Consider the following 14960-nt stretch of genomic DNA (forward strand, 5'->3'; position numbering starts at 1 on the left):
GCACCTCTTCTCCTGCCTGCCTCCCCAGCCTCTGAGCCCTGAGCCTCCTCAAGCTACTACTCCCAACCCAGGCACACACCCTAAAAACTGCAGCTGTGACACCCAGATAAGAGCACCTGCCCTGGGCAGGCTTGTGTGCCAAGCAGCAGACAAGGCCCCTGGCCCATACCCCCAACTTTTAGCACTTTCTGGAAGTCATAAGCTCTCAGTAAAAAAAATAAATAAATATATGTGTCTGTCTCTCTCTATATGTGTATCTGCATATATGTATGCATATGCACTGGAAGGGCCACACCTGGCCACCGCAGGGGTGGGGGTGGGGGCCACATCTTAGCCTCGGCTAACCCAGGTCCTCCTCCATCGGCGCAGGCTCAGAGGGCTGGCCCTGGCTGGCCCCGGCTGGCCCCAGCTGGCCCCAGGCCACTCCCAGGTGTGGACAAAGTATTGCTGTCTGCTCCCTGGCTCCTGAGGTAAAAGAAGGTGAAACGGGGCGGGCGGGTGGACAGACGCATCCATCTGGCCACCAGCCGCGGCCCCTGCCACCTCTCATCTCTTCCTCTTGCTCATGGCATCTGTGGCCTCCAGATCCCCGGGGGGTGGCTGCAGCTCTGGCGCCGAGGGCCCCAAGGCTGGGCTGGGCTGGGCCTGGCCCGGTGGGTCCTTGCTGCGGTCCTCAGCCGCCCACGAAGGGCTCCGGGCCAGGCTGGGGATCGGGGCAGCAGGATGCCGGTGACCAGACGGGGCGGCCAGGCTGCTGGTGCTGCTGGACTTCCTGGCCCGGGGGAGGCCGGATGGCTGCGGGACAGGTGGCGGGCAGAAGAGGGAGGTGAGCGACAGGCTGCTGAGCGTCTCCGAGTGCTCCCCGCCCGCGCCACCGCGGCCCTCCTCGTCCGAGGGGTCCATGGAGTCGTGCTGCGTGCACCCCGGGCTGGTGGAGCCGCCGCTGCTGTGGCTGCGCTGGTGGGCGCGGAGCCCGCGGAGGCTGAACAGCCCGCGACCCCGCAGGCTGAGGCGGCGCCGGGCCGCCGGTGACAGCCCGGCGCTCTGGGGACCCGCGGGGACCGGCGGCCCCAGGGCGCGCCGAGGACTGTCGCTCAGGGTCAGGCTGTCCTCCAGCGTGGTCTGCAGGCTGCCCGCCGAGCTGCTGGGGCTGTCCAGCGATGTGTCACTCACGGTGGCCTGCGAGGAAGGCGGGGATGAGGCTGCCTGTGGCGCCGCAGGGCCACACCCCGGTCCCTGGGATCACCTGGTGATTGGTCCCTGGGTGACCTCCTTCTCAGCAGACCCGCCCCTCGGGAGTCCCGCCCAGGGAAACCACGCCCCCTGGAGCCACACCCTAGGAGCCCCGCCTATCATAAGCCACGCCCCTTTGGAGCACACCCAGGAAGCTCCGCCCTTGGGATCCACCTACGAGAAGCCACACCCCTGGAGCCTCATCAACACAAGCAAGATCCCCTGGCTTACCCCTAGTCTCTAAGGTGGGAAGCGGGGCTGTGGTGGCTCAGGGGCTTGGCCTGAGGTTCCCTGTACCCCTCTCCAGCCATCATGAGGCTCCCCCACCCCCTTACAGCAAGCCCTCGGCTCCTTCTGGTGGCCCCATTCCCTCCTCACGTGTCACTGCCCAACAGACTGGACTTCCTGGGCATGTATTCTGCTTTATCATCTCTCCTCCCACACTCAGCACACAATCGCTAAACAGAACTCGCACGCACATGCACATGGACACACAGCATGCACACACACAGGAGGAGGAAATTTGTGTTGCTGGCCCACTGTAACTCAGAGCTGGGCACAGAGCTGGGAGGTGGCCTTTCCTGGGGGAAAGTGTGACTGCCAAGAGCACCTGCAGTCTTGTTCCCACCATTGTACGGGGCCAGAACGGCCCCATCTCCCCACCCACAGTGGTGCCCAGGTAGCCTGGGAGCTGTGGGGCCCCACATGACCCGGCACAGGGGGACCCTGCAGCTGAGACATCCCATTTCCAGACCTGTCCCCCTGGGCAGCTCTAGCAATCAAATCCCCCTCCCCCACCCTGCCCCAGACATTTTTCCTCGATCCCAGCACCGCGTTACCCCCTTCTTCCCTCAAGCTGGGCCCACAGGCCTTCCAGATGCCACCGTCTGGACCCTCCCACACTCTCTGCCCCCAGGCGCGCCAGGACTGGTCCTGGTCCTGCCTATCTTATTTATCTTATCAAGTCTCAGCATTCCCTCCTCAGCTTCCCCAAACTCCCCCTGCCTGCGGGGTGGCGCCCTGAGCCTTTGGTGGCCGGCTGGCCTCTGTGCATACCTGGTGGAGGAGGGTGCAGTTGACACTTGGTGACCGCAGCGACGCCCAGGAGCCCTGCAGGGCGATCTTGGGGAGGGTCCCCGTGCTGGTGCCCTTCTCCTGCGCCTTCTGGCTGGCAGACACGGCAGGGTGGAAGAACTCGGAGGGCATGGGCAGGAGGGGGCTGGATGCGTCCGGGGAGAAGGGACTTGGGGGCGCTACGGGAGAAGAGGAAGTGGAGCTGAGGCAGGTGGGGGAAGGCACGGCCCTGAAGGGGGTCGCTGAGGGTCCCCCTGCTGGTCTGGCATGGGGAGGCTGCCTAACACACAGGCTGTGAGACCCTGAGCAAGACCCTGGCTCTGAGCCTCAGTTTCCCCACTGTGAAAACAAAAGAGAACGACTGAAGCGGCAGGTGTGGTTCCTGGGGGACAGGGACTGGGCCAAAGCACTGCTTTCTGAGCCAAACAGATCTGGCTCAGGGCCTGGCCCATAAGGAATCACTTCCTCTGGAAATGAGGACAGATGCCCACCCTGAGGAGAGGAAAGACTGTGAGAATAAGAAATAGTGGCAGAGTTCCTGGCCCAGTACCAAGTATACAGTAGGTACTGAATTGGGCCTGACACCCTCACAGGACCAGGCTGGTTCCAGCCCTGCACTGAGGTTCGAAGCCAGCCAGGACAGAAAAGTCCATAAAACTCCATCTCCAATTAAGCAGCAAAATGCCAAATGGGAGGGAATAACTGGGAGAGAGGGAGAGACATTGCTCAAAAGGAAAAGTACTCATTCCCTGAGTTATATAACTGTAACTCCTCTATACATCACCTTGATAATAACAATTTAAAAATAAAGTTAAAAAGACACATAAAATCTACAGAAGAATTTTAAAATGCCAGACCAGAGATGTGGCTCAAGCCATGAGAAGAACGTCAAGTCAAAGTACAAGGCCCTGAGTTCAAGTCCTAGCACAAAATAAAACCAGCTGTGGTGTCAGGTCGTGCATCCATGCTTTGGGTTCAGGAAGTATAGGGCCTCACACTTCACACTACCAAGTCCATCAGAAAGGCCACAGCTCCAGGGAGGGTCCTCTCAGCTCTTAGGAGGCCCCAGCGTATAGTCTCAGAAGAGAACCCAGGGTCCCTCTTCTGTAGGGTCCTCCCCATTTCCCCAGGCAGTGCCATGAAGCCAGGTTCCCATCAACCCCCCCCCCAAGAGGGATGATAGCCAAATGAAAGCACATTTGGCTTTCAAGCACCCTCAGTCCCCTGCCATGTACCAGCAGCCCAGCCACAGGCCCAGAGCACAGAGTACCTCCAAACAGATCCTGGCCATAGAGCCTGAGGAGAAATGGCCGAGCATTTTACTAAACAGTTATTGAAGAAACCAGCCTTCCCATTGTTTAACATCACCTTATGTGAGAATCTGGAGAACAAACTCCTCTCAAATATAGCACTGAAAAAAATCCGTAATCTGGTAGCTTTCCTTCTGCCTGACAGCAAAGGGTCTGTGTGTGTGTGTGTGTGTGTGTGTGCATGCGTGTATGTGTGTGCATGCGTGTGTTGGCCTGTTTCTCTTTTCACCCCATCTCCTAGGATCCTCAGCATGAAGTTTCCTTTACCCCTGGCTTCTCATATCTCAGCATTAGTTGGCCCTTGCTCTTTTACTGATGTTCTATCAGACTCCAGAGTCTACCTCTTATTACCAGTTAACCATCAAGACTAATATAAGTCTGCACAAAAATACCGAAGGGAAAAATCTCCACCTCACTCCCCCTGAGGCAGATGCCCCTGATCGGAGCTTGAGAAGCAGGCCGGGCTCCCAGGCCTCACCTTGGCTGCTCTCATGTTTCAGCCAGGACCGCACAGGGTTGAAGGGGACGGCCTCCATCTCGCTCAGGAAGCTCTCTGGGCTGGTGGGCACCGCCGTGTTGGACAAAGAGAGGAAGCATTCACCCAGGTCCCCCAGCTGCATGGGTTCGGGCGTGTCCGGCTCACCCTGCAGGAAAGGGGGTCAGGTGGGACAGGAAGGTGCAGGGGGCCGTAGGGAGGTGCTGCTCTGATTGGGTTCACCACACTGCAGCCCGCCCCAGAAGCCATGCACCATGACACAGACAGCCCGCCACGGCGGCTCACCTTGCTGTCTTTGGGGCCAGGTGGGCAGGCTGTGGGGTCCTCGAGACTCAGCTCATCCCCCAGCAAGATGGACGAGGACTTGTCTGAGTTCAGGGAGAAGGCCTCCGTCTCCGCCAGCTGCACCTGCAGGGGGAGGTGGTGGACGCGTCAACCTCACGGCTGGGACAGGGCAGCCTGAGCTGGACTGGGGAAGGGGGGGGGGACTCCAGAAGGGGTCGGAGGTCCCAGCAGTTCATGAGCCTGCTGGGCATGCGTGGAATGCCTTCCCTACACAGAGGCCTCGCCTGGTAACATGTGACAGGGACACAGAGCCTCCCCGGAGGAAAGCCAGGCCAGCTGGCTGCCCTGCGCTCCAGCCCAGCAGCAGGCCGGGAGCACACGCTGCGGTCACCATGGTGGGCTGCCTGCTGCAGACCAAGAGTCTGTCCGGGCAGCGTTGGATCTCAGTCTGATGAGCCCCAGATGTGGGCCAGCCCTGTGTGTGTGTGTGTGTGTGTGTGTGTGTGTGTGTGTGTGTGTGCCCTGTGTGTGTGTGTGTGCCCTGTGTGTGTGTGTGTGCCCTGTGTGTGTGCCCTGTGTGTGTGCCCTGTGTGTGTGTGTGTGGTGTGATGGGCGGGGGGTACTGGGCCTGAGACCCAGGGGAATATGCTTCCATAGGGTAGCAGGGGTGCACAGCCTCCACTTCCAGCCCCTGACAAGTTCCCCTGGGAACAATCATACTGCCCTCCCCACCCCCACCCCCCAGGGAGCTCAGAAGCAGGGGAGCAGCGAGGGGCTCTTGAACCTGCTGGAGACAAACCCGGGGGACCACGCAAGGAAAACTGTCCTGGGGAGGGGGGCTGGGATCCAAGGCTGGAGCAGGGGTCCCTGAGAACATTCTGGGACTACTAAAGGGGAACGTAGCCATGGGGGCAGAGGGCGGGCTAAGGGGACCCCTTCCTGTCACAGAAGGCTGAATGCTCCCACGGGCCACCCATGGCACTCCAGCTTGTGCGGGGGAGGGGACACAATGCAGGAAGTTGGGCCTCACAGCTCCCCACACCACCCCAGGGCCCCATCCTACAGCTCAGATCAGCAAGCCCAGGCTTGTAGAGACTGTCTGCTGTGACCACTACCCAGGGGCCATCGAGCCCCTGGGGCCCAGAGCTGGGGCTCTTCCTTGGGCCAGCCTGGCCCTGCTGGCTTGATGCTGGCCACCAGGGCCGGTCCCCTCCCCCGGCCACCGGTACCTCCTGCTTGTCATGGTGACACTTCTCGCAGCCAGCAGGCGAGGCGTAGTGATGGAAGATGGAGCCAGACAGGTTGTCGATGATGGTCAGCTCGCCCTCCAACGAGTCCTTGATGATTAAAGAGACGCTGTCCAGCCACAGGTTCTCCTAGGCGGACGGGGCGGGGCGGGGACAGGTGGGATTACTGGTCGGGTCCCCGGATTGCAGGGTGGGAGGGACACAGCTGCCCTCCCGTTCTTGGTACCCATGGCCTGGGCCTGAGCCCCTCATCACAGGGTCGCCACGCTCTGGAGTTCAGCATGTTGGGGTCCCCCCCCGCCCTTACCTGGGCAGGAGAGTAGCAGCGTCGGCACAGGCGGCCCTCTGGGTCACCCCCGCTGCCTGCGCCTGCGGGGCCCAGGCCTGGGGCGCCCGGGGAGCTGGAGGGGGGTCTGGGGGTCGGGCCCAGGCCGTGGGCCATCTCTAGCTCTATCTCAGCGTCCATCTCGGCGTCCTCCTGCGCCTCCTTGTTGCTGTCGTCCAGGTGTTTCATGAGCACGGCCACCACCACGTTGATGAGCACGAACTGGGCGGTGAGCACGAAGCTCACGAAGTAGAGCGGCGACACAAACTGCAGGCTGCTCAGGCAGCTGCGCTCATCGTGCGTGCAGTCCCGCAGTGTGTCCTGCAGTGCGGAGGGGGGTGGTGAGGACCAGGTCCCCACACCCGCCTCGCCTCCAGCCCCCAGCCCCACACCACAGTCAGCCCTAAGGAGTAGCATCCGGGCTCTTCAGGAGGCTTTGAGATCAGTTCAGTCCCCCATCCCAGCACAGCCCAAGAAGCTGCTGGGTCACCTGCCATCCCCGCCTCCCTGACTTCCGCCTCATGCTCCACCCACTGGTCACGCTGATGGGGGAGGGAAAGGCCAGGATCTTCCCATGGGGGGGAGAGGGGGCTGTCTCTGTCCTCAGGCCTCAAAGCCTTGGCTTTGAATGTAGTGCAAGGACCCCAGCAGAGGTGCCCCCCGCGCCTCCGCTCGATGACACCAGGGCAGTGCCTCAGTGCCTCCTCTCTGCGTCCTGCGGTCCCCAGCGGTCCCTGGGCTTCTCGGATGCAGTGGGGCGCTGGGCATGCAGAGGGCACCAGGGCCTGACCCACGCTGGACTCCACCACCCCCTGGTGTCTTTCTCCCCAGCCCACCCACGCGTACCTTCATGATCCCATTCCAGTTGTCTCCCGTGGAGACCTGGAAGAGCGTGAGGAAGGCCATGCCGAAGTTCTCGAAGGTGGCGTGTCGGCTCATGCCTTCGCACGGGTTCTCGTCATTGCACACTGAAAGGGCAGAGGGCCTTTGGTCCACTGGCATTGCCCTTCCCGGCCCACCCTGAGCCAGCGCTCCCCGCAATCCTCAGAGATGTGTGCCACCCCCGCCCAGCCCACAGGTGGAGAAACTGAGGCTGGGGAAGGTGGCACCCAGCCTGGGACTCAGGCTCAGAATGGTCTCGCTCATCCTTCAAGCCAACAGCGACAGGGTCGAAGAGAGGACAAGGGGTGAGGGGCAAGGGCCAGCCCCTCAGGAGACCCCATTTTCTGAGCTGACCCTGTGCAGGGCTGAGCTGGCCTGAGCTGCGTGGCACACCACCCTGTCCTGGACTTTGTCTGTTGGGACGGGCACTGGCCTGGGCAAGGAAGACAAGCCCCCGGGGGGCCAGAGGGCCCCAGCTTCCACCCTCCGAAGCTCTGCTCTCACCAAGACAGGGTGTGGAGGCCCAGTTGCAGAGGGGCCTCCCCTGCCACTGCCCCCCACCTTCTCCAGTCCCCCCGCCCCAGGCCTAGGGAGTCGCTCACCCAGCTTCCCAAAGAGTTCCACTCCCAGGGCAGCGTAGATAAAGAATAGAAGCATGAAGAGAAGACCCAGGTTGCCGACCTGCGAGGAAAAAGAGTCTGGGCCAAGGATGTGGGGGGCGGGGGGAGGATGGAGAGGCCTAAGAGGGTGGGAGGTAGGAGGAGGCTGAAGAGGACAGAGCAGAGAGCTCCAGGCAGGGAGGATACAGTGAGGGGAGCCCAGGCCAGCCTCAACACCTGAGGTCGGGCAGATATGATATTGCACACAGGTCCATGTCCGCCTGCCTAAGAGGGAGGCCACAGGATGAAAATAAAATGCTGCTATGAGCCGGGCGCTGCAGGCTCACGCCGGTAATCCTAACCACTCAGGAGACTGCGATCTGAGAATCGCTCTTCCAAGGGAGCCCAAGCAGGAAAGTCTGTCTCTTATCTCCAATTAACCACCAGAAAACCAGAAGTGGAGCCGTGGCTCAAAGTGAGAGAGTGCTAGGCTTGCACAAAAGAGCTCAGGGACAGCAGCCAAGCCCTGAGTTCAAGCCATACAATGACACATACGTTATATATGTATGTGTGTGTGTGTATATGTGTGTGTGTGTGTGTGTGTGCTATGTTTCAAGTCCTTCATTCCTCAGCTCCCTTATACCCATAATCTACACAGCATCATTTATCCCCCTTTCTCAGAGGAACAGAGGCAGACCAAGAGGTGAAGTCACTTTCCCCGACACACAGCTCCTAACGTGTGCTCCGAGCACCTTGTGTGCTCTGGGAGGCTCTGTGGATGAAGAGGAAGGAGTCTCAGCAGCAGTGCCACCCCCTCCTTGAAGCCTGCCTGATTCCTCCAGTGCAGATGTAAACACACGTCCCCATCATCATCTCTCCTACAAAGTCCTCACAAGCTGGATGAAGTCCTCTTTGTAAGCCGGGCGCCAATGGCTCACACCTGTCATTCTAGCTACCCAGGAGGCTGAGATCTGAGGATCGCAGTTCAAAGCCAGCCCAGGCAGGATAGTCCATGAGACTCTTACCTCCAATTAACCAGAAAACCAGAAGTGGCGCTGTGGCTCAAGTGGTAGAACGCTTGCCTTGAGCTGAAGAGTTCAGGGCCAGCGCCAGGCCCAGAGTTCAAGCCCCATGACCACAAAAAAAGAAAAGAACAGAAAAGAAGAAAAGAAAAGAAGAGAAAAAGAAAGTCCTCTTTGCCCCCACAGGCCAGCGTGAGCGCGAGGCTCACCGTGGAAACAATCAGGGTGTGGAACTCATACAGAACCCAGGAGCCTCCTGCACACACAGCCACCCCCAGCCCATGGCTCCTGCGGGAGAGAACGTCCCAGATTCTAAATCCACCCGCCAGAGGCGGTCTTTACCCACACCAGCGCACAACACGTTCCTGGCCTGGAAAGGCAACCGCTCTCAGGCCCTCTGAAGGCCGTGCGTGTGGATGGAAAAGGCGTTCGCATTAATTGCTGAGAAGTAAACGCCATCCATCACAGACTGCTCCTGGGGAGGGCTCCCTTCCCAGCCTCCCTGCACTGGAGTGTCTGGCTAATTAAATGGTGCTCTGTTCATTAGTGAAACAAGTACTTAGTGGGCGCCATGAGGCTGCCTGCAGCCCTGACAGCTGGGGGGGGGGGCGCAGGAGGGAGGAAGACCAGCGTGGTCGAGGCCCTGGAACTCAGCTCCTCACCCTGCTCTGTGGGGCTAGCGAATCCTTCCCACTGGTGCCTTCCTTATCTTCTCTACCAGTCTCCTCCCTCAGCATCTCAGAACCTGATGGCCACAGCGACCTCCTCACTGGCCTCCCTGCCTCCAGCCTCTCCTCCCATCCAGAAACTGCCAAGAAACTGCCTGAGAGTCCTCCTTGTCCAATACTCCTGTGGACTGTGGGACAAAGCCTAAGCTCTCTGCAGAGCTGAAGGCTGACTGTGACCTGACTCTCAGGCACCCAGCCACCCACCCTACCCCCCCGCAACTTCCTGGCCTGATCATCCACCCCCACTCCCCCACTGCAAGCCAGGGGAAAACTGACCCCTGTAGTGTCTTTTCCCCGCTCAGTGTCTCTCTCTTCACCCCTCAAGGCCCATGGGTGGGCCACCTCCTCTGGGGAGCCTTTCCTGATGCTTCTCTCCTCTGCATGGAGCTGAGCCGAGGAGAGAGAGCTGAAGTTTCCTTCTTACATAGAAGCAAGAACATGCCCAGGGCCGCTGGGCAGCACGGGCGTCAGGTACTAGATTTTCAGAGGCAAGCCCCAGCCCCCCTCACAGGATCACGTGGTACTTGGCACAAGATTCTCCAAGGGCTGATGTTACTGTAACTGTCATCACCTGTCACCTCCTGAAGGCTGGTCTCATCTTCATGTGCCCTGGGATAGCTCAGGACCCTCGGGGGTCAGAGAAGGAGAGGAGAAGCCAAAGGGGCCTGGGTACCCCCATCCCTACGCCCTCATTCTCAGCCATCGTGCTGAGTGCTTTGTAAGCATCAGCCCTGTGAACCCTGATGCACTATCATGACAGAAACCAAAGCATGAAGGGTTAAATTGCACACCCAAGCCCCACTCTTGGATCCCAGGTCCTGTGGCTCAACTTCAGGCTGCAACCTAGCTCCTGTCCAGCCCATCATCCCCTCCACAGCTTCCCAGATATTAAGGAAAACCCCATCTCCAGCAAGAGCCTTTATGGTCCATCCAGACCTGAACAGAGCCACGTCACTTTCCCTTTGTCACTAGGCCACTGGGAAACTCACACCAAACAAACTCACTGCTATCCTGGCCTCAGACTTGCTCAGCTTACTTGCTTCATTGGCATTCTACCACTTGAGCCATACTTCCAGCCCTGCTTTCCGCTGGATTTGGTTTGTATTTTGGAAACAGAATCCCAAAGACTTTTCTGCCCAGACTGTCTTCACGATGTTCTAGATCTGAGCCTTCCAAGTAGCTATGATTACAGATGTAGCCCATTGATTTGATTTCAAGATGCTTGTAACTCAGTAAGATTAGATGAGTTGGTGAGTGCGTGTGGGTGAGGCTCACCTTGGAGCACAGGAGGGAAGTGGAGCTCAAGCAGTTGGGATGGTGGACTGAGAACAGTACTGGGACTGAAGAATTGCCCTGTCCATGGCCTTAGCCCCAGCTCCCATTCCGTGAACCAGGAGTTTCCTGCCTGTTCAGGAAGGCCCACCCAGGTCAGGAGCTTTCTACCCACATCCCCACCTTTTCCTGCCAACCTAGCCTGCAGAGGCCCTTCCCCAGGGAGCCTTCCCCCTTTGCTCAAGGAATAGCCAAGGGCTCTGGCATAGGACAGAACCCAGAGCTGCACTGGCAGCCATATGGTGAGGCCAAGAAGAGGCAGGACTTTGCCCTGAGTCTGGGCAGGTTTGGGGAGAAGGAAGTTGAGGCATGCCTCCCAGGGCCCAGCTCACCGTGGCGATATCTAGGCGGGGCTGAGAAAAGGAGGAGTTCTTACCTGTGGCAGAGCCTGCACCACCGTGTCCAGCAGGGCCCGCATGCCCGTAGCCATCTTCAGTAGCTTCAGCACTGTGGGTGACAACCAGCCCAGCCCTCAGCCTGGGCTGCAAGGATGTGTGTGTATGGGGGGGGGGTTACATTCAGGGTGAACAGGGTCATGCACAAAAGTGTGATGCCCGTGTGGAGATCAGCATCTAAAAGCCAAGAGGATGCATACGCATGCACCAGAATGAAGGGGCGTGAAGTGTGAGAGGGAGTGTGCATCAACCGTGATGAGGCAGGCAGGGGTGACAGCCGCATCCTCGCCTCTTTTGGCTACAGGGGGCTCTGGTGTCACTTGTCCAGAACACGGTGGCAATGGGCAGAGGACAGGTAGAAGAGCAAGAGGCAGCACCAGAAGTAGGACTGAGGTGGGAGGGTTTGGGAAGAAGCACAGGAATGCTAGGCACTGGTGGTTCACGCCTGTAATCTTGGCTACTCAGGAGGCTGAGATCTGAGGATTGCAGCTTGAAGCTAGCCTGGGTAGAAAAGTTGAATGGACTTTTATCTGCAATAATTACTCAAGAGAAGCCAGAAGTGGTGCTGTGAAAGAGAGCTGGCTTCAAAAGAAGCTCAGGGACAGAGCCCAGACCCTGAGTTCAAAGGAGTTAGGAGAAGGAGGAGGAGGAGGAGGAAGAAGAAGAGGAGGAGAAGGAGGGGAGGGGGAGAAGAGTATGATAAGGCAGGCGCTGGTGGCTCACGCCTATAATCCTAGCTACTCAGAAGGCTGAGATCTGAGGATTGTGGTTCAAAGCCAGCCTGGACAGGAATGTCTGTGAGACTCTTATCTCCAATTAACCACCAGAAAACTGAAGTGGCGCTGTGGCTCAAGTGATAGAGAGCTGGCCTTGATCAAAAGAAGCTCAGGACAGAGCCCAGACCCTGAGTTCAAGCCCCAGGACCAGGAAAAGAAGGAAGAACAGGGGGAAGAGGAGGGACAAGAGGAGGAGGAGGAGGAAGAGGAGGAGGAGGAGGAGAGGAGGAGGAGGAGCAGAAGGCAGGCACTGGTGGCTCATGCCTGTAATCCTAGCTATTCAGGAGGCTGAGATCTGAGGATTGTGGTTCTAAGCCAGTCTAGGCAGGAATGTCCGTGTGGCTCAAAGGGTAGGGTGCTCGCCTTAAGCTAAAGAGTTCAGGGACAGTGCCCAGGCCCAGAGTTCAAACCCCATGACCAACAAAAAGAAGGAGGAGCAGGAGCAGGAGCAGGAGGAGGCAGTGGCAGAAGTAGTAGCAGCATAGGGCATAACCTTGGGATGGGGGGAGGATGAAGCAGAAACTAAGACATGCTTATAGCTGCAGAACTGGAAAAATGCCAGGTAGCAACTAGAGCTGGGCCCAGTTCCTTCCGTCTCAACCAAGACTGGCCGCTGCGTGAGGGTTTGTCTAAGGAGCTTCACGGGAGGGGGGATCTGTGGCTCCGCCTGAGTCCTGCTCAGCAGGAAGCCCCTCCCTCTCCCAGCCCACCCCCGGCCTGCGCTGGTGAGTCCCCCCCTTCCCTTGCTCGCCCTGACCCTGGCCCTCACCCCGGGCGATGCGCAGGACTCGCATGATCCGGATGATGGTGGGGTTGATGGGCAGGGCTGCGTTGATCTCGATCTCCTCCAGCGTGATGCCCATGACGGACAGCAGCACAATGGCCAGGTCCAGCTGGTTCCACCTGCTCAGCGGGGCACAGGAGGCAGGAGGGGCGATGGGGGAGCAGCACTGGCCCAGATACATCTTTACTGGGAGATGCCTCTCAGTTCTTCACCCTCCTGTTATAGCCGCCCCCCCCACTAGTAGCTCCCCCAAAACACCACTGGGTCCAGCTCCAGAGAGACTCCACTCCCCAAAGCAAGTCTGTGACTGAGCCAAATCAGCACCATTGGCCTCCTGTAGGAGAAGAGGCATGGCCTCTGACATCTTGGCCTATATTCCAAGCCACCTGCTCCTTCTGGGTGGCTTTTAAACATCCATTTCTCTAAGCCTCCCTTGCTCCCTCTGAAATGGAAGGCTGGCATAAAGCAGACCCTTCAGGGCGTGGAAGATCCCCTAGAGATGAGCTGAGAAGGGCCTGGTGGAATGCCCTGTACCCAACCCATGTGACCTAACCACTTTCTGATCAGAGATCTAGGTGGCAGCAGGGAGCCCCAAGCTATCAGTGCTCAAATGCTTTCTGGTCTCCCTCTTCTGGTTGCTCCAGGCTTCTCTAGGGCTCAGGGATGCATCCCCATCTTGTCCAGACACTCACCTGTCCTTGAAGAAACGTCTCAAGCCAAATGCTACCAGCTTCATCACAGCCTCCAGCACAAAGACAGTGGTGAACATGTAGTTGCAGTACTTGAGGGCTGTCTCCAGAGACTGGAGGAGCAAAGGGAAACATGATCTAGGACTCCTGGACTACCTTATAACCTTCCTCCAATCAGAAAAGTCTCTGCCTTTTTTTAAGGGAGAATTTCGTCCATTCACATATAGTATAATGATAAGGCTTTTATCCCTTCCACCTTACTTAATATGTGTTATTTGTATCGTTGTTTCCTTTTTCCTTATTTCTGCTTATTTGGTCCAGTTGACCCCCTCTGGAAGCCATATGAGGTAGTGATTAAGAATTCTCAGACCAGATTATATAGATGTGAATAAGGATTTAGCGTTTACTCCTATTCACTATATATATCTGGGGCAATTGAGTGACCTCTGATACTTAGCTTCTTAATCTGAAAATTGTGAAAAAACAATGTCACTTACCTCAAAAAATTGCTGTGAAAGTTAAATGAGCTAACAGTTCAGTTCTGGACACTGAATAAACACTGGGGAAAGGTGAGCTATGATTATGTTGGGTTTTTTAATGTTAATTTGGAGGCACTACAATTACTGTTTCATTCTGCCTATGGTGTCCTTTTCCTTCCCCTCGTCCATCACATCCTCTATCATTTGAAATAAGATACCAATTCCTCATCTGGCGGATCTGCCCCCCTTCCCCGCCTTCCCGCATTTTGACTAATGACTCCACTGGGCTGAGGCTTTCAGAAACACTTCACCTCACACACCCTCTGTGCATGCCATCCACGATCCTGGGGACTGGTTACCACCTCAGACCCCAGCAGTGCCCACCCAGAACGCCCTCCCCCCAGTCTCCTGTATATTCAACTAAAAGCACAGACTATATGATATGCTTTGAATGTGCCTCACTTCCCTTCTCTATAAAACCTAGACAACCCTAGAATGCTGTAAGAGTTAATGAGTTAATATTTACTCTACCGCAGTCATTGGTGTTCATCTTCTAAGATGTCCTCTGACCCACCAGAGATGAGTGACCTTCCCTCTAACCTTCCCTCTTCTTGCACCTGCCACCTCAGGCCCTGAGCTTCCCCGGGGCAGGCTGTCCTACACCCCCTTTCCATGCAGTGCCAACACAGGGCCTGGCATGGAGCAGCTTCTCGGATCCTGCTGTTAGCTGACCCCACCCCCACCCTAATCTGTTGCTAAGGTCAGATACCCAGCACATGACCTTGGGCTGGGAAGGGCCGTGGCTCACCGTGGGCTGGTTATAGTGCTCCAGTGACATGGTGACCACATTGAGGCAGATGATGAAGGTGATGAAGATGTCCAGGTAGTGGCTGGTGCACATGGAGTGGATGAACAGCCGGGTGGGACAGTAGGTGGCATAGTAGGGCAGCCTCTGAGCCTCTGCACGGCACGAGGAGTGACAGAGACCACAAATTAAGAAAGGGACAGAGCACAAAGGAGGGAGGGACAGTGGGGAGGGAGGAAGCAAAGGAGAAAGATGTTGCTCCACTCCCGGCTCTGGTCCAGAGTTAGGTCTCCTCCACACGGCCAGGGCACCATGAGGGAAAGTGTAAGGCACAGGGGAGGGTGGCGCAGAGGCCAGGATGTGCCCACAGCAGGAGCACAAGGTCTGCTCGTGGAGAGGACGCACGGTCCAGGGCTGGCCCGCTGGCCTCAGCCGTGGCTTCTGCCTAGCCTGAACCATCTAGAGCTCCACTGAGGTGGGCAGTGGGGTCACCTGAACT

General features: G+C 57.8%; 1 protein-coding gene across 1 annotated transcript in view; it reads right to left on the reverse strand.

The window, feature by feature from the left end:
* Positions 1-261: 261 nt before the first annotated feature.
* The window catches only part of Cacna1i (calcium channel, voltage-dependent, T type, alpha 1I subunit), an 86071-nt gene continuing 71372 nt past the window's right edge, over positions 262-14960 (reverse strand). The window contains exons 25-36 of the mRNA XM_013024817.1: positions 14465-14616; positions 13181-13290; positions 12474-12607; positions 10910-10980; positions 7455-7533; positions 6817-6938; positions 5953-6291; positions 5628-5774; positions 4399-4521; positions 4096-4261; positions 2290-2486; positions 262-1179 (exon numbers count right to left, since the gene is read on the reverse strand). Of these exons, the coding sequence (XP_012880271.1) occupies positions 547-1179; positions 2290-2486; positions 4096-4261; positions 4399-4521; positions 5628-5774; positions 5953-6291; positions 6817-6938; positions 7455-7533; positions 10910-10980; positions 12474-12607; positions 13181-13290; positions 14465-14616 (2273 nt within the window). The 3' untranslated portion in view covers positions 262-546. The remainder of the gene's footprint in view (positions 1180-2289; positions 2487-4095; positions 4262-4398; positions 4522-5627; positions 5775-5952; positions 6292-6816; positions 6939-7454; positions 7534-10909; positions 10981-12473; positions 12608-13180; positions 13291-14464; positions 14617-14960) is intronic.

The sequence above is a fragment of the Dipodomys ordii genome, unplaced genomic scaffold (assembly GCF_000151885.1).
Source record: "Dipodomys ordii isolate 6190 unplaced genomic scaffold, Dord_2.0 Scaffold79, whole genome shotgun sequence".
NCBI lineage: Eukaryota > Metazoa > Chordata > Mammalia > Rodentia > Heteromyidae > Dipodomys > Dipodomys ordii.